This window comes from Haliotis asinina, chromosome 1 (genome assembly GCF_037392515.1).
Source record: "Haliotis asinina isolate JCU_RB_2024 chromosome 1, JCU_Hal_asi_v2, whole genome shotgun sequence".
Lineage (NCBI taxonomy): Eukaryota > Metazoa > Mollusca > Gastropoda > Lepetellida > Haliotidae > Haliotis > Haliotis asinina.
The window spans coordinates 63,384,384-63,408,397 of NC_090280.1; the positions used below are offsets into that span (position 1 = coordinate 63,384,384).

Sequence of the window (24,014 nt, forward strand, 5' to 3'; positions counted from 1 at the left end):
GGTTTCATGTAGGCATTAGTGTAGGCACTGTAGGAATGTATTCACTTATTATAGGCACAATGAAAGTGATTTACTTACTGTAGATTCAGTGGGAATTGATTTACTTGTTGTAAATACAAGAAGAAGCAATTTCTCTCAATTGTTGGCAACAGGAGAAAGAAGGTAATTTTTGTAGCACAAGGGTGAGTGATTTACTTATTGTAGGCATAAGGTGAAGTAATGTACTTATTGTAAGCACAAGAGAAAGTAATTTACTTATGGCAGGCTCAAGGGAAATTTAAGTAATTTACCTATTGTTTGCACAAGAGAAAGTAATTTACTTCTTGTAGGCACAAGAGAAAGTAATTACTTATTTAGAATATGTAAATCATTTAAATTATTTAAATAGAGTAGTACGCCAAGTGACTTTCTTCTTTTTCATTAAGTTCAGAAATCTTAACTTGTCATATGATATACTAGTAGACTTGTGTGGGTTGTATTAGATATATTTGTTTCTTGGTATTGTTCCACAGACTAGGGCAAATGCAGCAGACGATGATAGAGTCTCACAGTAGATAGAATTTGGAGTCAGATTTCTTTTTAATTCTCTTTAGAGATAAGATAATGTAAATTGGTTTTAATGTTACTATGATTATAGCACCTGGATCTATTTGACGTCAGTGACATTTCAGTGAAATGCCAAACTGACCATTAAAGTTTTATGTCTTCTAATAATTCTATTATGTGGCTGTTTATTAGGCTCAAGTCCAATATTACAACAGACAGTGATGATATAGACTCTTGTGAGTGACACTTCTTGCATTAGGAACATCGGAGAATTGATTCATCTCTAAATAAATCGAAAATGTCTCGTCAGTGGTGAGAGTGTGGGCTCAGATTTGTGAACTTGGAGTATTAAGTCAGGAAAGTACAGCATTAAAAAGTCATGGGCAGAGAATTGTAGCATGATATTTGGAGAAAGGATGAGAATTTGGGTATTCTAGAGGTTGAGACAAACATGTGGTTGGTTGATACTAATTCTTAACATCTTCAGATACTTTTCCCATTTAATCCTTGTTCCTGTCAGCATATACTGGACAAAATAAGGTAGGGATATTTGTATTTTTATGATTGATATTTCATCAATATGTCATTGAATAAATATGTCAATATTCATAACTTCAAAATTTATAAATATCTCTAATTAATTTGTCTAGTATATATCATATCACTACATGTGCATATTTTGGGGACTAAATCCTACTTCACCAAATTACTGGGGCGGTCTGGTCACCTGATGGTTATGACATCCTTGAGGGTTGTTTTTGTTTATGAGTTAAATTTAGTCGTGAGAGTTTGAGACCATATGTATTCAAAATTATATCTACAAATAAACTGTGTACATCATAGAGCTTCTATTGTGCATGTTTTTCTCCTCACCTTATCTGGAATGGTAGTGTAACCCAGTGGAATATTTCTAAAACTGGCATAAAACTATACTTACTCACTCACTAAATACTCCTTAAGTAAATTGAAAATTATCCCAGCGATCATCAGAAGCAAAGAAATAAATTCAAGTGTGAAAATGGAATATTAAATTCTGGCTTTATGTTCAGATCCGTGAAGAACAGTTTTGTAAAATAACCAATCTGCCCACATGAGCTGATGAGACCTTAGACTTCAGGTGTCTATTTTGTCCCTTTGCAAATATTGAGCATGTATCAAACTGAAGCACACCAGCAGGGTTTTCACTGTATTATTCCTTCTGACAGAGAGCAGGTTCAAATCCCACATGGCTACAATACGTGAAGCCCATTTCTGGTGTCCTATTCCGTGATTTTGCAGGAAAATTGCTAAAAGCAGTGTAAAACCAATCTCAATCAGTCTGACATGGAGCTGAAGGTCATTCAGCGGAAAACAGTTGCTGAAAAATAAGCATATTTAACTCTTGATTATGTTTTTATGAAATTAAGCAAACTACCCACATGAACTAATGAGACCTTTTACTTAAGGTGACCATTTTCGTCCTTTGCTAATTATTATTGAGCATATATCAAGTTGAAGTGCACAAGCAATTCTCCACTGTACGTTCTTGTGACATATTGCTGTGGGTCATGCGGTGGAAAGCAGTTGTGTATCAGAGAGATCTGTGTAATCAGGTGAGGCTGTGTTGACATTAGGACTCATGTTGGTTGTATCACTGCTGTCTGAGTTACCAGTATCATGTGCTCGACTCCTGTCACCACATGGCTGAAATATTGAGTGTGACATTAATGCCGATGAAATCAGTCACTCATGTACTTAATGCTAACAGTGTACATCCTTTAAAACAGTTCTTCAGTTGTCTTTGTCACGGTTTTTCTTAATGTACTAATGGCCAGGTAAAATTTTAAATATTTGTGGATGTCTCATTGACCAAGGTCACATTCCTGAGAGATATCTTAGTGCTAAGCTTACGAACGTCTTATTACCTATAGTGCAGTTCTCTTAGTGCTAAGATGGCTTTGTTGATGGGACACTTATTCAGTATTTACCTACAATGTTATTTTTGATAATGAATACTTGAAAATAATTTGCCCTTAGCTCTAAGTTTGCTGTGTAGGATCAGACCCTTGCAGCATCATTTTTTCTATAATGGGTAATGCAGCTATATAGCCTTAACACTAATATGTTTTTTCTTTATTGTCTTTAATAATATTTTTTTTGTAATAGTTATTAGTCTATTCTATCATACCTTACCTCAAAGGTGTTTGTGGACCAGAAACCCCCAAATCTTTTTGACAATAGTTTTTGACTACTGTGTACCCTGAGTTATGTATGTGTTGGCTCTGTTGGTATACTATTTTCACCTTTAAATTTAAAAAAAAAATAATTACATGGCAATTATGTTGTCTTATCGCAAGAGTTGTTGGTCATCTTGGTAACAACTGTCAATTAGATACTTCTGTTTTTTCTCACAGAGATTTTACAAGCTCAGTTTTGTTTTATCAGTCCGAAGACCGAAAACTTCACAAATGTGGAATAAATTAAAATTCTTGCTTTTTTTTTTTCTTGCTAATGTATTTATAAACAACCATATTTATTGAACTGAACTACAGAGCATGTGTTTCTTTCATTGGTTTCAAACACTTTGTATCACAGAGATAATGAAAGGGATAATTCATTGTGTAAAAACTACCTGCTGTTTAACTGGGATAGTCGAAGACCCAAGTGTTTATTTGAGCCTTCTTGTTTAATCAAGTAAAGAGGTTGATTACTGTTATAAAAACTTAAGGAGCTTTTCAGGTTTTCATTCGACTAATAAATATCTTGTAAAATGAAGCACTTTCTCCTAAATTCATCACTGTCCACCAGCTAGCTCAGGGCTTTGTCTGAGTTCAAACATTATGGGACTGGTACTGTGAACATTGTGATGATCAAACTTTGCTTAACATGTTAATGCACTTTTCAAAGGAAATCATTCTTCATTTAATGTCCATCATGTTGTAAAATTGTTTATATGCATGAAAGTGGAATGTCTGCCATACAATTGAACTTGTTTTATGGTTGTTGGGGACATTTAGATGCAGCATTTTCACTTTCACAGCACAGAATAATGAGAGTATTAAACTGGTGTTTATCACATTGTGCCTGGGGGATGACTAGAAGGTGAACAGATCAGAATACATCACTTGTTGATCATTGAGAATACTTTAGGGACTCTGGGATGAATATATGACAATGTTTTGTGGATGACAGTCTCCTTATCCTTTGTTCTGATGCTTCAGAGCCACATTTTTGCTCTTCATCATTTTCATCCTAATGTTGCAACGTCTAAATGCCTATCGAAGATTTGACCCTGAATTATGTATTATTATGGATAACACTCTCTTTTCATCCCTAGTACGGATCTTATTTCCTGTTTTACAGATCTGCTAAGTTATATTTTTTCAAGAATAAGATTGAAAGAAAAAAAAATCCCCTGCCTAAAAAATAAAATTCAAATGTTTTTAAGGGCCCAAATGTAGATTTACAACAACAGCAAAAAGATGTTTGCATGAATGAAAGACAATTTATTTGTAGAGTGCCTAATATCCAGGGTATTTCCTGCTCAGTGGTGCTTTACAAAAAAATTACACAATGATGGAAAAAAAAGTTTTTTTCCCATATACACATCATGAATTTCGAAAAGTAAAATACTTTTAGTATTTAAAAGGAATATTACTTTGATTTGTGATTCATTTGTTCTTCTTCCTGCCTTTAGGTTTTCTGAGGACAAAAATCTGTAAAGCAAGAAATAAAATTTGTCTGGGTTAATGATGCTTCAGAGCAACTTCTTGCCCTTTATCATATTCATCTTGACATTGAAAGTTCTAAATGCCCATCAAATATTGCACTTGGAGATTTAACTTAGGGATAGTGGGTGACTTTAATGTTATGCCATTTTGCATTATTCCAACACTATAATGGCGGAGGATACCAGAAACGGGCTTCACACTTAGCGAGACACAGAGGCCAATTTTCATCCAAGATTATCATTCATCCTTTATTCCTCTTTATTTGTACCCCAAATGTCAAATAATTTCTGAAACTCGCATCAAGAACCCATTCAGTTCACATTTATATAGCTGACCTTATGACCTGTAGAAACTTTAACTTGTGGACAGCAAGCATAACAAAGAGGACAAGGTTTGGGACTGAGTTTAGTGTAGTGGCTTTGTTAAAAATATGCGTTGATAAATTTAAGTTTAAAATATCTTTCAATAAATATTGTATGAACTTTACAAAATTGTCAACTGTCAAGTCAGAAAAATCATGTTTTGCCTCTGACTGACTGACTGACTGACTGACTGACTGACTGACTGACTGACTGACTGACTCACTCACTCACTCACTCACTCACTCACTCACTCACTCACTCACTCACTCACTCACTCACTCACTCACTCACTCACTCACTCACTCACTCACTCACTCACTCACTCACTCACTCACTCACTCACTCACTCACTCACTCACTCACTCACTCACTCACTCACTCACTCACTCACTCACTCACTCACTCACTCACTCACTCACTCACTCACTCACTCACTCACTCACTCACTCACTCACTCACTCACTCACTCACTCACTCACTCACTCACTCACTCACTCCTAATGATTATGTACCCATGGAAATCCAGGCTAGAATTGGTCTTCAGCAGCCCAAGGCAGCGAACGGGATCTGGTGGGTCAGCTGACATAAACATTCGCATTTTCATAGTATGCTGTGGAATTTTCTATCACAATTTCATCTGACCTCTGGCTTACATCTGTTTCAAGGAAACTTCTGGGTATTCAATAAATATAGGTTATCACCTGAGTGTGTTTTGGGATGGTTAATATCCTGCATTGGGAATAAACATTGTATTTAGATACATAGTGTTTATTCCTAATACAGGATATTAACCATCCCAATACACACGAGTGTGATAACCTATTTATCATACAATGTCATTCTCACTTTGAAATTTAAAAAGATGTGATTTCATTTGCCACAGATGAAACTATACTTCCCGCCTGTATATCTATGACGTCACAAACTCGGTGACACAGTTTTCTTTCTACTGAGTACTCATATGACTGCGTTATATCATGTAGTTCCCAGTCAGTTTTTATGTTAAAGAGTGTATCGTTGTCAACAAATATTAACTTAGTTTGAAAAATGACAAGAAATGTGTGGCACTTGGGAAAATTTCAGTTAAACTTTTGAATAACATATATAATGTTTGTAAAGCGCACTTGTCAGCTGACAAGGTGTCAAAGAGTTCATTCGAGATATTCCTGGCTGCTATCCAAGTCAATGATTGCAAGACGCCTGCGTTTCGGTGCTGGTGAAGTCATCATCAGTCCCATCTATCATTACGAGACAACAATTTTCTCTCATCAAGGCACTCACAGTACTGTAACCGTGGCCGTCAATCTGGACACAATCGCTGATAGATGGACATGACGCCATGTTTGTTTGCAGTGTGAAAGTAGTCCCTAACATTTGCATCTGACCTTCAAATTTGCATTGGTATCCATATATGACCCCATCGGATACAGAAAATATCCGTTGGCTTTATCCTGCCAAGAACACTACCTACTGTATGATAAAGTGCAATTCTAAATACACACCCATTCTGATGTTAATGTCCTGGCAGCCATTTAACCAAAAACACCCACTGAAAGAGATAGCTACCATCCAGTGTGCATTTCAGTTAAGCAACACGGATGTTGATATTGAAGTATTGTACCGTGTACACACTCAGTGACAAAGAAATGAGCTATGTTGAATGTAATGTTCTAATTAGAATCTTCCCTTCATACTGTCATAGGTAAACATGATATCAATCCCTTTCATACTAGATCCTTAGTGACTGGTTGGAACATTTGGAGTTCTTCTTGGAAAGTCTCATGTTTTTTCGTTGCATACAATATGCAGGTTATTGTTGTAGGTTACTTTTCGACTGGGAAAGGCCAGTTGGTTATATATGTTAGCTGTTTTTATTGTCTGTTGTCTAGGAATCAGTAACATGCATTTGCTGAGTATGTCCAGTTGTGTGGAATTTAGTACAGCATGGCGACAGCTGCTGGTCATGTGATTTAAATGTTGGTGATTTATGTGAACACATGTCACACAAATCTATACGAATTAAAGACAGACTCTGAACTAAAATGCCCATAATTCTGCTGAATAGAATTGATTGGTACAAGTCCATGACCCAGCTGATTATGTACCTTGTGTATCACTCATGTTCGTAATGGACATTTTAGACTGTAGTCTTCCAGTGACTGAGTTCAAATTGGAAGTCACAACTGCAATATTTAAGCTATATTGTGACTGAGAAAGTTGATATTAATTGAATCGTGATGTTAGGACTGTGTTTTAGCAAAGTATTTGATGTGTAGTATATAATTCCCATTAATAGTTTAGGCTTACTAGAGTAAATATAGAGGGTTACAACACATGAATTCATATATTGTAAAACAATTTTGAAATGTTGAAAAGGTCATAGTCATGAGTTCAGTAAATGATAAAAATCAGCGAAGAATGTCGAAATCTCATAAAAAATGTACACCAAAATGCAGCTGTTGCATCATCCTCTTGCAACTCATCTGCAAAGGTTTGCTTTCAGTTCTCTCAAGTTAGTGGATAAATCAATCTTCTTTGTAACCAAACAAATACAGAGCTTACAGTGAGTGTTTTAACTGAGACTAAACTTTTGATGGGAAGTTTATGTTTGGTATGAATGTTTGAATATACATTTTGAGTTGTCTAGACTGAGCATACAACTAAAGCATATTTTGGAAAAGATGAGTCATCATATTCACGATTTGTAATTTTAGTTCTTGCTCTCTTCATTTAGCTTCATATGTGGTCAGTATTGTGACATATTAGGGGCCAAAGTGATGGACTGATGAATGACTCTGGCAGTTGTATTTGCAAATCCTACTTTCTGCATATGGTAAATATTTCTTAGTAGTGTCAGCCATTGCAATTTTGTTGTCATGGAAACAAGGGAGGTAACAACATGAGAGAAGTATTTCTTTCTGCAGAAATTGAAGCACATGTGTAATTAATGTGAGAATTTGAATGACCTCTAGCTTGTCATCAACAAAGAGAAAGATTTCATGAAGGGCGACTGAGTTTAATTTTATGCTTCTTTTTTGGCAATAAACTAGACACATCTCAGCGGGAGACACCATAGATGTGCTTCCTCCAGGCTACATCACCACCAACTATTCATGAAGGGAGATCATGATAGGTCACTCTGTCATTGTATTGATGATATGTGAATGCATATTCAGTATCAGAACATGTTTATTAATATTGATAGAATTGATGATTCACTGCAACAGGAATGTATCTATGATTTAACTGGACAACAAAAGAAGGCAGAAAATTACATTTTGAATATTCAATAGAATGATTCAGCCTGTTTCCTATTTCATTACACTGGTATAAGGTAGAGGTCTGAGGACTGAAAGCTTGATAGTTATGTAAGAATCTACACAGAAATGCCTCTACATGCAGTAAGCAGGAAGTTGTTATCCATAAAGTCATATGCCATGTCATATGACTCCCCAACTTCTAGAATATCTATCAAACAAATAAACAAGTACCCATCACAATTTACCGGTAACATTTCTTTGACATGGCCATGGATCAGACTTCTCACTTTTCACTTTGTCACCACTTTGACCACTTGACCATGGAAACTGTGCATATGTCAAGTTAAGTTAGCAGGTCAATCCTGGTGTGAGATTTGTCAAAGGTTTCATGCATTACATTTTTCTCAAGGAGGTTGAGACAGATTTCTGCATTTATTATAAATCCTTATAAACAGTCCAGCAAGAATGCCAGATTGGTGGGGTAGACTTGTTGTTAAAGCGTTCACTCATCATGCTGACAACCAGGGTTCGAATCCCACGTGGGTGCAGTGTGTGAAGCCCATTTCTGGTGGCACCCAATGTGATATTACTGGAATATTGCTAAAAGTGGCATTATACTAAACTTCACTCACTCATGGAGGCCATTCTTCAGACCCGGGTTCCGATCCAAAAACCTTTACGGCCTTTCGAGGATTGGTTGTGGATAGACTCCCAGACCAGTATTGATTTAGTTGCAGATTAAACAGTGATACCTGTAGTAAATTCTTGTAAAATGTATCTGTTAAAAAGTCTATAAATGTTACAGTAACAATGTTTAAATGGACTGATAAACCTGAAATCATCAGTGTCTCACAGTCCCTGAACCACATAATTTTCTTAATGCCTAGACCTCCCTGCAGTTCCCTAAAAGAAGTTCAGCCTGAACCTCTGTTCTCACTGGGGCTCCTTTCCAATTATTTGTTACGACCAAAATTTTATATAGTCAGGGACTGAGCATTTGTCTAGTAAACCTGACATAATGAAGGGTTTGGCCATCGCCCACTGACTATTGGGAAACACAATGAGTTTCATGTTTCTTTTCGGAGGTCATTTCTTGCCCAGCTCCAGCTGGTTGAGATTTATGATGAAGGGTTATCTTCTGGGTTACATTCTTTGTACATTTGATGTGATTTTTATGTTAAGTTTCAAGTACTGTAATGAAGTAAGAAAACAAAGATGAAACAGATGAAATCTTTAAGTTCATGCATTAATTGTGTTGTCTGCTGCATGACATTTTGAAGGCTGATGTCTCACCAAGAAATATTTGTGTCGTCCTTTCTCTCATCATTGAAACTACAGCTTCTATAGTGACGCTTAAAGAATTTCATGATGTAGTGTAGAAACATATTTTTCGATTTCGAGTTTTGGGCATTCACCAAAGGTAGCATAGTCGTATTTGCACATGGGTACAATGTGTGAAGCCCATTTCTGGTGTTCCTCGTTGTGACATTGCTGGCATGTTGCTACAAAAAGCGTAAAACTAAACTCACTCACTCACTCACTCACTCACTCACTCACTCACTCACTCACTCACTCACTTCCACTTGAAAGATTGGGAAGATGATGTACCAACAAGGTAATTTGATGACTTATCTTCCATCTTTGATACTACAGCTTCTGAGTGATATTTTAATGATTTCAAGATGTTAATTCAGAAAATGTCAGTACAGATTGGGAAAATATTTCCTTGTTTCAGAATGCCTTCCATGGTCCCCTACACAAGTTTGGGAAACTGATGTATCGCCAGATGCTCAATGGCAACACTGTGAGGGACAGGATTACACGGGAACAGTTCGTGAAGTCCGGCAAGGAGATTCTGAAAAAATTTGATGAAGTGGAACAGCATAAATATTATTTCAAGCTGTTTGCTGCAAGCAAGGACTACTTAACGACTGACGGTTGGTGTTTACTGAGTCTTAATTTTTCCTGTATGTCTTTGAAATCATGATCATCACATTTGTGGTTTTTATGGAGACAGGTAGCCCTGTTGTCAGAATTGTGTATGGCCCCTTTGTGCTTGAATCTCATTATGGTGGGTAGGAATTCAAGTCAACCCTGTATATTTTGTTTGCTTTTGTTTACTTGTTGTTTATCAGAACACTTGTCAATTCTCTGTGATGGCAGTCTATAGGAAATTGAGTCTTTACCAGACAATGGAGTGACTGACATCATGAGCCTCAATCTACAGCATATTTGGATACACTGACGTGTGAACAAACAAGTCAGCAAATCTGACAACTTGTTTTAAGAGATGAGTAATGAGACTTAGTGATTATGTTGACATGTATTCATTGTATCGCCTTGATTGATGCTCATGTTGTTGATCACTCAACTGTCTTGTCCAGGCTCAATTTTTACAGATAGCTGCCATATGCCTGGAACACAACAAACAAACAAACAAACATAAAGGTAAAATTTTGCTGTTGGAAATGTATTGGAGAGAAAAAAAGAGTAAATATGTCATTCAAACCTTGTTCACGTGTCAAAACATTTTTCATTGTAGACACTAGGCAATAATGTGCCCATTCATGCATCTTCTGGCCCATATGCATACGAAAAATTACTTTTTAGGTGTACATGACATGTATACAGGGTCGTATACAGCTTTTTGAAAGGAGGCAACGGCGGGAGTGCACACTCCTGTACCCCCTCTCTGGATCTGCCTATGGTATAAAGACTACATCAGTGGAGACTCATTCTGATGTATGATACAGATTCAGGATTTAGGCCAGCTTAAGACTCCATTTAAACACACAGATCTGAGTCACTACCCTTGCTGTGTTGCGACAGTCTGCACATTATGTGAGGGTTAGGTCTGGAGACATCATTACAAGCAGCCCTAGACTCTGCAGATGTTGATTCAATGGCTGAATAAATTTGAGCATTAGAAACTCTCAGGAATGAAAAAGGTATTGTACATACAACCAGCACGACCATAGAAGATAAATGTCTGTTTTCTGGGCCAGAATCTTGACCACCTTGAGGCTTGGTCCAAATGGGTTAGCAGACAGACATTTGCTGTTTGGGATATGCATGCATGACCCAAAAAGAGACATAACTCTCTATAATCACTGTGGCTCAGATCACATTAAATCTTAGATGCAACCAAAAAATAAACATAATTAATACACTATCATCATATATTCATGACATATAAAATACAATGCTGATTATCAAAAAAACAAGCTATAAGTGTACAGTATCAAAATCAGAAGTGCAGTATTTCATGCTTGGGTACACTACCCATGAAACAAAGAACCCAGGAAGAGGGTTCGGGTGGGTGTACACATAGGGGTAGCTAAGACTTTCATTGGCTGGTTCATTTGCCGACACTCTCAGGGCTGTTTGTTTATGGTGTATACCCTGATAGGAGATAAGTTCAAATTGCATTGAGTGGTCAATGACTGAAGTTGTGTATTGCATATTGTCCTTACCGGACTCATAGTTGTCAATAAAACCAACATTGAGTTTTGTCAGTGACAGAGACTGATTATCATGATCAACATGTTTTTTTGTGTGTGTGAAAAGTAGATAATTTGCTATTTATTGTTTGTGTATTCAACCAAGATTAGGCTACTCATGTTCACGACCTTATAATCTGTGCATCCTGCATCATGATGCTATTCACTGCGCATGTACTATGTGCACTAAACAACACAGCTTTCGAAATCACTTTTTTTTTACAACATTTTTTATTTTTCAAGTTTATAAATTGAATTTGCATTTTTGATAATTTGGTGCTGTACGTCTATAGGGAAAGGTGTGAGAATCTGCAAAGTTGTGGTTTGCGTTGCATGTATACTTTAAGGTTAAATCCATTGTGGACAGCAAGTAGACAGTCATTTATTGCAGGGCTTGCGTGACCGACATGATAATGGGACATAACTCTCTTAATGATAATATTCACTGTATTGGTATTTGAAGGATTGAATCTTGATTTCAAAGGCTAAGGTCACCAGGAGGTTTGATATTTTGGAGGTAAAGGAAGGTATTGTTTTCATGTATTGTATGTACAATCATTGCAAAGCCCATTTCTGGTGTCCCCCACCATGCAAATGTTTGGAATATTGCGACTAGAGGTGTATAACCCAACTTACTCACTCACCACCAGAGGAGAAGTGGAGGGGTGGGATTTTGGGATTGTGATTTTGTTTCAAGTTTTTTAAATGACCCGTGAAGCTGTTGTAAAAACAGGTGAAAAAGAAATGTATACCCCCTTTCTCAAAAAGGCGCATCCACCCCAACTCGCTTGCTCGCTGAACCAACCAATCAACCAACCAACCAACCAACCAACCAACCAACCGACCAAACAATCAACCAACCAATATTGTTCTATCAACAAAGGGAACATGTTTCTATACTTACCGCCTTTATGTTTAATCAGTTAAATCTTGATTCCAGTCTCAATCTTAGATATGATGTTAAACCCACCAATATTACATATGATGTAAAACCCAGCAATCTTAGATATGATGTTAAACCCACCCACACATCTATGCTCATAGCTTTGTAAGTACAGTTATTTTAAACTTAACGATAACCACCATTTCGTATCACTCACCATGCTTTGTTACATGGCCCAAAATTATTCCAGATGAAGAGGCAGCAGAATGGAAATGAGGACTGAATAAAAATCAAACTCTGGTCATCCAAGTAAAACTAATGACCACGTTTTGGGCATTGACCTCGATGCCTGTCATATTTATAAGCTCAGTTTGAGTATTCAAGGCATTGTCCTTTATGAGAGCACCCAAAATAGGGAGAAGCCGTATGTTTGAATGAGAGGTGGTCATGTATTAAGATTATTGGTGTGTAACAGAGAAATAACACATGACCTTATCCCTTTGTCAGCTTGTCTTGTAGTTTTCTACAGGTTGCACCTCAGTTGTAGTGAAAAACGGGTGACCTTGGTAACTATGGTAACCTTGGTATGGAACCTTGTAATGGTTTTGTTCATGAATTGCAACCATACTTGACTGTATATTTTACAGCATTGATGTATATTTTCAATGATTTTACTTGTTGCTGAAATCATGATTTCTTGATATTTATTGTAATATGTCCTTAAACTTCCTATCAACAACAATCCTGTCCAACAGAGTGTTAAATTTGCTTTTGCACATATTAAAGTTTACATCACTACAAGTAATTCATTGATTACTTTATTTTAACACAATATCTCAATTTCCTATTTTTAATACAGGGCTGGGTACACGTTAACAGGGCCATCAACATTTTTCAGCCCTGTGGGCTTCCTGGCATCCTTAAATAGTTTCATACACTGACAAGAGTATGTAAATATTTTAAATATTTGTATTTTTTTTTCTACACCTTCTCAGTAAACTACTGATTGTTGTAGTATGGGTTTTCAGAGGTGACATCTATGGTTACATTGTCAGAAATTTGTGATGAAATTGAGAAGATATTTTCCCATGAAGTATCGATGAAGGTTCTGTAGTAACAGACTTTGACTTTGTATATGAAGTGTAAATTCAAGTAGTTTTTGTGATTAAGTCTCATCTGGGATTTGAACCTTTACATCTGATACCGGTACTTTGTTTACTTCTCTGTATGCATCTTAAGTTTTGTTTTCGTAATTTGATTTAGTGATCTGATAATTCTAGTTTTTCCTTTTAAGCGAGCTCACTTCATCTGAAGTAGATTGAGTTTTGGGGAGAAAACAACATTCATATAACCTGTGAGATCTAATCTGATATTATTCTGCCACAAGATCTGAAAGTAGTTTAAAGCCTTTCCAAATCCCCTTTGCTGTCTTTTTCTGGAGAATTGTAATCTGTTGAGGGCAATATATTGTATTCCCAGATTAACTTCACAAAATCTTATAGTTCCATTTCTTTTTCAACATATGTCAAGGGCAAGATGTAACACAAAGCCAGTACACAGTAACAGCACAAATAACACAATAAATTCCATAGCTCCTCGCTCAGTGTGGCTATTGTTAAGTTCACACCAGCTGGCCATTGATTGCTGTGTAACATTGTGGAACATGCCTATGTCAGTGTATTGTTGATTTCAATCTTGTTCTACATTGTTGTACATTTCATTGTTTGGAGCACTTGACACTTACTGAACAACAGTTGTATATATATAATATCAGTCTTGTTCCATATTGTGCAGGGCTAGTCATGGAGTATCACAATGCTCAATAGTCATGATGAAAGTTTGTTTTTATCTTGATAAGCATGTGAGAATTGACACCAAGACATTGAGTACCACAGTACATTGCTGGCATTGCACATGCTGAAAGTTTTTATACAATATTTAGCTAGATAACTATGATTACACGATGCCATTAAGAAAGTTGTCAAATGCAACATATGTTATATATGGGATTTCACTTTTTTAGTAAGTTGCGGTGGTTGAACAAGCTAGGCGGCTGACTCTGTGTGCTGGCGATTAGGTGCCTGACTCTGGGTGTGGGTTCGAATCCCGGATGGGACTCAACCAAAAAAGTACTAGAATCTGTACTTTACTAAGAAAGTGAAATCCCAAATATGACGTATGTAGCTAGATAACATTTTATGAATCTACTCCGAAACATTGCTCTTTGCAATAAACACATTTTGTTATCCATTGAGTCATATGCTTCATGACTGACTCATCAACTTAAGATTGCCCATCAAATGGTGCTTAAGATTGAAGTTATTTGTTATTGGTCATTGTTTTAAGATTGTGAACACTTAGTTCATAACTCATCTGCTGCTCATCCGTGATTGAAAGAATATATGTTTGTCTCCTGATTTTTTTCTAGAAATGAAAATGAAGGTTCTTGCTCAGACTTGTTGTGAGTTAGAACTGGTCTTCAGTTGCCCATACTTATGAATCTAGTAAGAGGTGACCAATCAGATCCGGTGATCAGGCTTGCTGACTTGGTTGCCACATGTCATCATGTCCCATTTGCTTAGATTGATGCTCATGGTATTGATCACTGGATTGTCTGGTACAGACTCGCTTATTTACAGACTGCCGCCATATAACTGGAATATTTTTGAGTGTGACGTTAAAGTTTAAACAACAATCAACCAAGCAACCAACTAGTTTTGTCAAATGAGTAATTGAGTTAGGATTTTCAGTCACATGGGCAGTGTGTCAGCCACATCATGATTTGTTCATCATGTTGAAGGTGTCCTTAGAGGTGGAATTCATATTTTTATGGCATATTGCTGTATCTACAAATTTTTTGCAGTAGTCGATGTTCCTGGTTTGTTTGCAACCCTGCAGCGGAATATCAGTTATGTAATGTTTATGAAAACATGTCACGTCTACCTTCAAGTTCACTTGGTATAATGAGATGCTGGAGGCATGACACACATACCTATCAAATCTACATTGTACTTCCCAACAAATGTCACATAGAGTTCCTCAGTGCTTAACAATGGACAAGAATCTGCATCAAAATATCGCACTCACAAATATAAAAGTTGCTATCCATAAATTTTTGTTGAACTTTCCAACTTCGAAAATGCCACTCAGAAATCTAATTTTGTTATTGAAATACATTTTTGTACAGCCAATATGCATATGACAAGAATGATTATAGGTGGAACTTTTATAGTTATTGTCATGATGCAAGCTTCTTGTACCCCCACCTCATCATGTTTTAGTTTTTGTAAATTTCAATGAAGTGTTCTGCTGCATGTATTTTGGTGGGCGTCGTCCATCACTTCGACTCATAGTCATGGGGCACAATATTGTGTTTCTTTGGATGCAGTGATTTTTTTTCTGCATAAATTCTCTACCATTGTGCATACTGGATGCACATTTGTCCGTTGCATAAAAAACCCTCCATCCATTCATTGGGATACTGGGCCTGTGAAGATATGGGTTACAATTGGTCTTCAGCAACCCATGCTAGCAGGATTGGGTGGTCTGACTTGCTGGCTTGGTTGACATAGGTCATCCTATCCCAGCTGCATAGATGCTCATCCAGTTGATCACATTTCGCAGCATTCATTGCCTGGTGAAGACTCAGTTATTTACAGACCTCTGCTTCATAGCTGGAATATTGCTGAATGCAGCATTAAACAACAAACAAACTGGTCTACTGCAACTCGTTCTTCCTGTTAGGGTCAGTAGAATGTACTTAAACTTGCAATTGCTATCATGTGGTAAGCTCATTGTGAATCACTGGCTTGTCTGGTCTGGATTTTGTTATGTACAGGTGCTGTCATCATGCCTTGATACTGAAGTGTAATGTGAGGAACAAAAGACAGCTGGTGACATTATGGCATTACAAATTTCATATTGCAGTGCCTACATTGCATTTATCAGTGTGGACAGTGGTCAGATGGACATTAAACGTACGAGGGGGTATCAAAAAGTTCTAATTATCACCAAGATGTTTACAGGATAGAAACTTTATTTTGATTTCTTGTCCTTAAGACTTCTCTACATAGTCACCATCACATATATTTCTTGACCTTATGCAGACTGCCTAAATAGGCCCCGTAATTTCATGAAAAAACAACACTCCACCTCTTCAATGACCTCATTGGTATGGTCAAAATTAAGTCCACATCTTGACTTATCTGTGAGGGACATAAGATCGGTTTGGAAATTCCTTTCCATCTCACAACAATATCATAAGATGGGTAGTCTTAACCATAAACAGATTTCATCTCCTCTTGATTCTGTTGGGCCGTGCAAATCTTAGAAGGTGGTATGGGCAGGGGAGATGTGGTATGATAAATACACAGATGGCATGGAGAGGAGAAGTTTGGTATCAGAGAAGAATGGTATTAACGTTGAACATTGACTGCAGTGGTTGTGTGTAAAGTCCAGTGATCGGCTGACTCAGTTGATTCCCTCTGTTGCAGATGCTCTGCAGATGGTGCAGATCTCGTACGCCCTGACCCTGTCAGCGTCCAAGATTCCCTTCAGTAAGAGTGACCGTGATGACAAGGTGTTTGAGGCCATGGTCACCAGTATGGTAAGGGAGTATGACATGAAGTGTTAGGGAATGTTGTGCTGTTGAGGTTATTCCTGTGGGTTATTCCTGCTGGTTAGAACTTTGGGTTAGAACATTCTTCAGGAATGCATGCTTGTCACAAGAGGTGCCCAGACAGGTTTTCCTACTTGATCTGTGTGCCATTTTATGCTAGTTGTTGAGGTGACATCATGACATCAAACACATGGTTTTCTGGTCCAGATTTGATTCCCTGCTGACTTGTCATGAAGCTGTGATATTGTTCAGGGATCGAAATTATTAGTGCCATTATGTACCGATGACACGACTAAGATTGAAATGGCATTCTGAAATTCTTACCTGTGTGCCCTTGTGGCACACTTGATTTGTTTTTGAAAGTGCATTAAAGTATGTTTTAACCATTATTTTCTTTCATGATTTAAATGAAATTATGAGCAATGGTGTATGGGTCAGACAGACAGCTACACATCAATGTCTTTTGACATGCCTAACATTGTTTTGTTACTCATGATTTATAAGTGAATCTTACAATACAGTTACAACTTTTACATTCACTTCAAGTCATGTAATGTTTTGAAGTTCAGTTTAACAGTCCATGAATTTATGGCACACCTGAAACTGAAATGGCACACTTAAATTATCATGAAAGTGCCGATAAGGAGTGCTCAAAGAAAACCTAATTTTGATCCCTGTTGTTGAATGCAACTAATTATCAAATTTGGAGGCCCTGGAGATATCGAAGATGTGCTAAAATGTGAGATTCATGTTTTTTAAATCCTAAAGTTCTGTCCTTAAGTTCATCTGAATTGTTTCTTGAAAACATTTTGGTGTTTCAGTTTGGCATCGAGACCCAGATATCATTCGATGGGTTTGAGAGCTGGCTCAAGTGGAACTGTCCTCATCTATTCTCTGGTGTACACAATTGGGTCTACTTGATCCTTACCGGATCTACCCTGCCATCAGAACTGGTAAGCCTCCAGTAGTTTCGTAGTTGACCATGTCTCCAATATGGTGCAGACATAATCACTTGTCTAAGGGAGATAACTCTCGCAATGGAAATGTTTTCCTAGTACAGTAGCATGACAATTATCAGAGGATATACACATTTTTATAATCCTCTAGCATGGAGTTACATATATGAAAGTTCTAATGCTTATTTCAGAGATATATGTCAAGACTGAGTACACATACTCTTTTGGTGCAACTACATTAGTAAAATCTGAGCATTTCCTGCTACCATATTCTTACTACATGTTTCAAAGTGTATTTTTGGTATATACTGAATACTGCATTTTTTATCATTATATTTGCTATCTTATGCATGGATGCAGATATATTCGTTTCAAGAGTTTGTGATCAAAAGTTGGAATGTATTAATGATAATCCAGTATGACCATGGCCCTCAAGTGTTGAAGCATTACATCGATTAAAACTTCATTTTCAAGAAATACAGAGTTCGTCTTGATTTTAGTTTTATTGCATTCATGGTTCTGTACCTAACCAAGGGTTCTGTATCACAATATGTTGCGAAGCTCATGTGTACCATTTTCACCGCCAGCATATTTATGCCATAAATAAGTTTTGTTCCAGAGCTAGGTCCCTTGTTACATGTTATGTTTTGAGCATAGAGAGTTGCAGCCCTATGTTATCTTTTTAGCTGCATAATGTCTGGAATTGTCACATGTTTTCTCTGAATATCTGACATTTTGTGAAAGAAACTTTGCAAGCTTATATCAGAGATTTTCATCAAGACTATTTTGAAAGTTAAACCATTGCAATGTGCCCTATCAAAGTGGAATAGTGATAGCTGTCTTTTGTTCTACTGTTGTTATGTCCCCAGTCCGTTCCCTAATCCTTGAGGTGTGTTGGGATATTCACTTATCATGCCAAAGACAGGACTTGAATACTATGCATGAAGCCCTTTTCTAGTGACCTCCCAGCACCCTCACCCCCAACCCCTCTGTAATATTGCTGAAAGTGGTATATAACCATACTCACTCACTCACTCTTTCATGCTTGTGTTGTACTGACAGGAGGCGGCACCAGTGCCACAGCTGGAGGGCTTTGTGGAGGGTAGGTACAGTGTCACCATGGGCATGCTGTGGGTGTTGTCAGCGACGCTGCCCCAAGTCTACACTCACACCCCGCAGCAGGAACAACAGTCCTCCAACCCTCTCATAAACTCCTACCATCTCATCATGAAACTGGTGAGTAGCTTCTCCTCGGGAAGCTGTAGTTGGGGGTAGGTGTGTGCCTTGGGGTTAGGAGAGTAGATAGTGGCAGAAGTTTTTGAACCATCTCATGAACATCTTCCATCCTGTCAGGACTGAAGGTTGTTGGAGTAATAATAATAGTATAATTTTAATAATAATCTACCATTTGACAGCCACATGATTGGAAACATTCAGGAAAAGCACGCTCAGTATGCGGACCTCGCCTTTAAAATATCTTGCATGCATCCCAAGTACACCGTCATCTGGCTCCCCATTGTTCTCGGTGCCCTTTCTTTTGGTACCTCCTAAACACTTGGCACAGATCTTCAGACTGCACAGGTTCTCCACCAGGAACACAGCCGATTTGACACACTAGGTAATGCAGGAGGCTGCAGTTTTGGGGAGTCTACATATATCCCATAAAATTCTTGGTGGGCTTGAGAAGGCAGCATTTCCTGAGAGGAGTCCCATTCATTGTCTTGGCTGCATGTAGACAGGGCGAGGGCCCTGAGCTGATGATGAGTCTGACTGTCCTGACTGTGCCAGGATCATCAGAACCCTCTCTTCTGCATGTATATCTTAATCTGTAAAACATAATTCATTAATATAGCGATTAATATCCATCTAACTAGTTGCTCATTGGACACTGTAATCAGAATCTGGTTATAAAATATTTTTTTCAAATCAATGTTCAGTCAAAAAGCTTCATGAAACGCTCAGAGATTCTCATAAAGCAAATGTAGGCTGGTGATCAAGTCGATGAAGACTGCTGTTGCAAACATAAACCAACTTCTCGGAGCGTGACCCTCAGTTGGCGTTGTTTCAGGCACGTCTGTCTAGATGCCAGAGCTGGACACTACTATACAACAGTGATGACCATGGACTCTCCATTAACAGGTAACCACGGTTACACATACATTTCATATATGGTCTTGTAGCGGACGGAAATGCCATCATGGAACTGTCTCTGATGCTATCAGCCATGACTCTTGTATCACCAAACAATGAAGCCGGTTGAACTGAGCTTGCTAATGGATAACACACCAAAAATGAATAAATCATTAATGAGTTTGGATTTTGTATCTTTATGATATATTTATTATTTATTTTTATATCATCTCATTTATTTCAAACAGGTTTAACCACCATGTGTCTTCCTATATGGGCCCTTCCATCACCCTTGTTGCATTTGAAGGAAGAAATCTCTACTGTGTTGCTATGGATACAGGACTACGGTATGGATCATTATCTTGCCAATGAATATAAGCACCATTACCAGTTGCCATGGCTACAATCGCATCAAATGTAATGACTATGTTTATCATTATTCTGTGTGTGGAAAACTTGTCAAATGTAGAAGTATGTGCATGATAGCACAGCGTGGTGTATCGTGTTGTATCTGTGACAGAGAGGGGGACACACGGTACGGAGGCGAGGACTGTATGCTAATACAGATATGTCCGGTGTACAGGGTCATACAGGGTGAGTTCCCTCTCCTTTACTCTTTAGGGACTGTTCAAATTTAGGGTTAGTGGAGGTGATGATGATTTTTATGGAGAAGTATGTACAGTGTGAATGACACCCTCTTAGACCCTTAGATGTATGTATATATACGTCCCCCACCCACCCATCCTACATGTCATGTACCAAGTCAATGGCCCCTTCCTCTAATTTTTAGTCATAGTCATTAGATATTTTTATGTACAGTTTCCCAGAACAAAATTCTAAAAGATCATCATCACCCACTCTCACCATAAATTATGAATGGTCCCGTACATACGTTGATATTATGTCAGTGCTGAATTCAAACAAAGTCATATATGGATGAGTAATTCTGATGAACACACAATGTTGTTGAACAGCTAGGTATATTGATATAGATTTTTAGAATAATCGTTAATTTATCTGCAGTTGGGGAGAAGATGTTGCTGTACAATGACCTGAGCCGAAGTCTGCCAAGGGGTCTTGAGATTGGAAAGGATGTGCGAAGTCCAGTGCTGTTCATACCACACGAGTTTGACTGCGTGAAACATTATGGCGTCATGTGTAATCTACAGAAGGTAGAGGTAGGTGACGCAGATGGGATGTTGACTCAGGAAGATCAGGGTTAGGAGTGGTCTTCAGCAATCAGCAGGGTGGTCAGACTTGCTGACTTGGTTGACACATCATACCCAACTGTGTAGATCGATGCTCATTCTGTTGATCACTGGTTTGTCTGGTCCATTTACTGACTGCTGTCATATAGCTGGATATTTTGGAGGGTAGCATTGGACAACCAACCAACAATGTTTCAAGTGTAATCTGTAGAAGATAGAAGTAGACTATGCGACAGGGATGTTGACAGTCGCCATGGTTGCATACGCATCATGTGAACACTGGAAAAACTTACCTTTATTGATACTTACTGAGATGCAGGTGTTACTTCAAAATTCAATGAATATTCCCAAGCTTGTGGTTCTAGAACTGATCATATTTGGTTTCCTAAATTACCAGGGTCTGTTGATCAGTTGATCTGGATAGTCCTCTGCTGACTATGTTTAAGAACAAGTAGGAAGACTCTCATCTCTCTAATGATGATGTGCTTGTTTCTTGTTTAGCGCCAGACCCAGCAGTATACCAACTATGTGATAGTGGTCTACAAATAACTGAGCCTGGACTAGACAATACAGTGATCAACAGCAAGTGCACCAATCTACACTACTGGGACACAATAGTATGTGTCAGTGAGCCGGACCACCCGATCCCATTAGCTGTTTCTTACAGTGGGTTCCTGAAGACCAGTTCTTCATGGGTCTCTAATGATACTTATTAAATGAAACACTTTATTGCCTGGTTCAATTAGGTCTGGCTGCTGGTTTAGCTTAAATATTGCTGATTGACATGCAAAATGATCAATAACCACACAGATTTTTGTGATTAATGATTTGTATTGTTGGGTAGGTATGGGGCTGTGGAGGATCGTCAGTAAAGGATGCTCAACTGAAACAGAAACAGTGGGAGGCTCGGGACACTCAGAGACACGCCCAGAGGAAGGTGAGGAGGATGTAGGTGTGGGTGTTTGGGTGAGATGCTTGAGAGGCTGCGAGTACGGGATAACGTTCACCCCAGAGGAGTTTTGGTTGGATTTTCGAGTTTGAGGACGTATTACAGTTAATAAAATGAGTGTTATTTTGTGGAAATCAGGCAGGATGTGTGGGGAAATGTACAATTGAGAGGTACGTGTGCATAGTTTCGAATGTCACCGAATTCTTAGCGTACATTTCAGCCTGAAATCGGAATGACTTTATGTCTGCACGACAATCAAATATGGCAGCTGCTGCTCCTTTACTCTATTGATATATACGACGTGCGTGTAGATCTATGTTTAACCTACAGTGCAAGGATTCCCATGATATGATGCTCACTTTTAGTTCAGTTTAATTGTATTTTACTCACCAACTCAGTCAACGTGAGGAGATTTACTCAACAAAAGTGCCAATCAGCATTTCATGAAATAAAGCCATTTCTTCAACAACAGTCTGAATCTCTCAACAATTATCTTGTTTGTTCCCAGTTGCGTTTGGAGACAGAGAACTGGGGTGAAAACCCTGACAAGCAGATCCTGGAGTGGGGCGGAGTCAGGGGAGGCCACTCTTACAACCGATAAAACCAATCACAGTCCAGAAGATGGTGCTTATCACAAGAAATTGGATGGACAGCTGAATATTTAATTGTGTTATTTTAGCCAAGTGTCGTACTTTGGGATCACACAAAAGTTTTCCATTCATCAACTCAAATCTATGTGTTTGGCATGTCAGATGGTGTGTTTAAGACCTCTTCTAACAAAAAGTCCATAGTCAACTGTCCCATTTCTGTTTCCAGAAATCGTAATAACAGCCTTGGTGGTCTGTGATACTTTGTCTCTATGTATTCAACTGCTAAAGCGATATACTCTGCTGTGCAGAGTTACATTCCTTAGTCGTGCCAGGATCTGCTGGTAATTGACCTGAATGCCAACATTCAACCGTTAATGGTCCTAGATTTGCTCACGTGTCTATCATCAGTTGACTGCCATGAAAATACTGTGAGCAGCATAAATTCTCCACCAGTAAATGATATGTTCTGCGATCCAGTTTCCTGACATGTTGGTGCACCTACAAGAAGAAAGAGACAGTGGCAACCATTTTTCTTCAGCATCTCCATTGACACTTTGTTGGCTGTGATAATGGTTAGAAGTTCCATGATTTTATGGCATGTTATTAAAGTCCCTGCTGTTTGTTGTATTTTAAAGATTTATTTTATTGTACATATTGTGTATTGTTTTAAACAGATATAATCACCCTGGATATTCTGAGAAGCCCATAGGATGGCTTACCAATAACATAATCTCTTCATACCCAGATGTGATGGGTTTGCATACTGGCAAACAAGGATAAGTTGAGCACTGACCTGACAACTGACTCGTATTATCCTGTGTGAACAAAGGGATCCCAGGTTATACAGTCGAACACCGTTGTCTCAATATTTATGGGATCAGGAAAAAATATTGACTTATCCCAATATCATCACATCCGACTTGGACATATCACATACCAACATGAAAGAAATGAAAGAAAACAAAAGAAAACACTAACTTGCATGTCTGTTATTTATTTTTGCTCACAGAGATCGCAAATACACATGGAAATCTTGTCGTTGTGTCCATTTTGAAGTATACAAAAGATAGATTTACTCCACAAATGAAGTGAAGAAATCAGAAATTCTTAACTGACGGGCATTTGGTGCTGGCGTGAATGCAATATTGGTCAATGAGCAAGGTATATGCAGCCATGTTTACAATCAATTTCATCATCATGCACTTCACATGCACTAGCCTGCATCTGCTCTTTCTTTCACAAACCATATTGATTTGCTCACTGCCATGCACTGCTGACTTCTCGTAAATGCATTTGCTGCAT

At 38.0% G+C, this 24,014-nt stretch overlaps 1 protein-coding gene across 1 annotated transcript in view; it reads left to right on the forward strand.

Annotated features, from left to right (window-relative positions):
• The window catches only part of LOC137295875 (uncharacterized), a 35,679-nt gene extending 11,996 nt beyond the window's left edge, over positions 1 to 23,683 (forward strand). Inside the window, exons 3-12 of the mRNA XM_067827440.1 lie at positions 9,614 to 9,815; positions 16,755 to 16,867; positions 17,701 to 17,832; positions 18,898 to 19,071; positions 19,904 to 19,974; positions 20,214 to 20,312; positions 20,486 to 20,559; positions 20,989 to 21,143; positions 22,018 to 22,110; positions 22,631 to 23,683. Coding sequence (XP_067683541.1) covers positions 9,614 to 9,815; positions 16,755 to 16,867; positions 17,701 to 17,832; positions 18,898 to 19,071; positions 19,904 to 19,974; positions 20,214 to 20,312; positions 20,486 to 20,559; positions 20,989 to 21,143; positions 22,018 to 22,110; positions 22,631 to 22,723 — 1,206 coding nt within the window. The 3' untranslated portion in view covers positions 22,724 to 23,683. The remainder of the gene's footprint in view (positions 1 to 9,613; positions 9,816 to 16,754; positions 16,868 to 17,700; positions 17,833 to 18,897; positions 19,072 to 19,903; positions 19,975 to 20,213; positions 20,313 to 20,485; positions 20,560 to 20,988; positions 21,144 to 22,017; positions 22,111 to 22,630) is intronic.
• Positions 23,684 to 24,014: the final 331 nt, after the last annotated feature.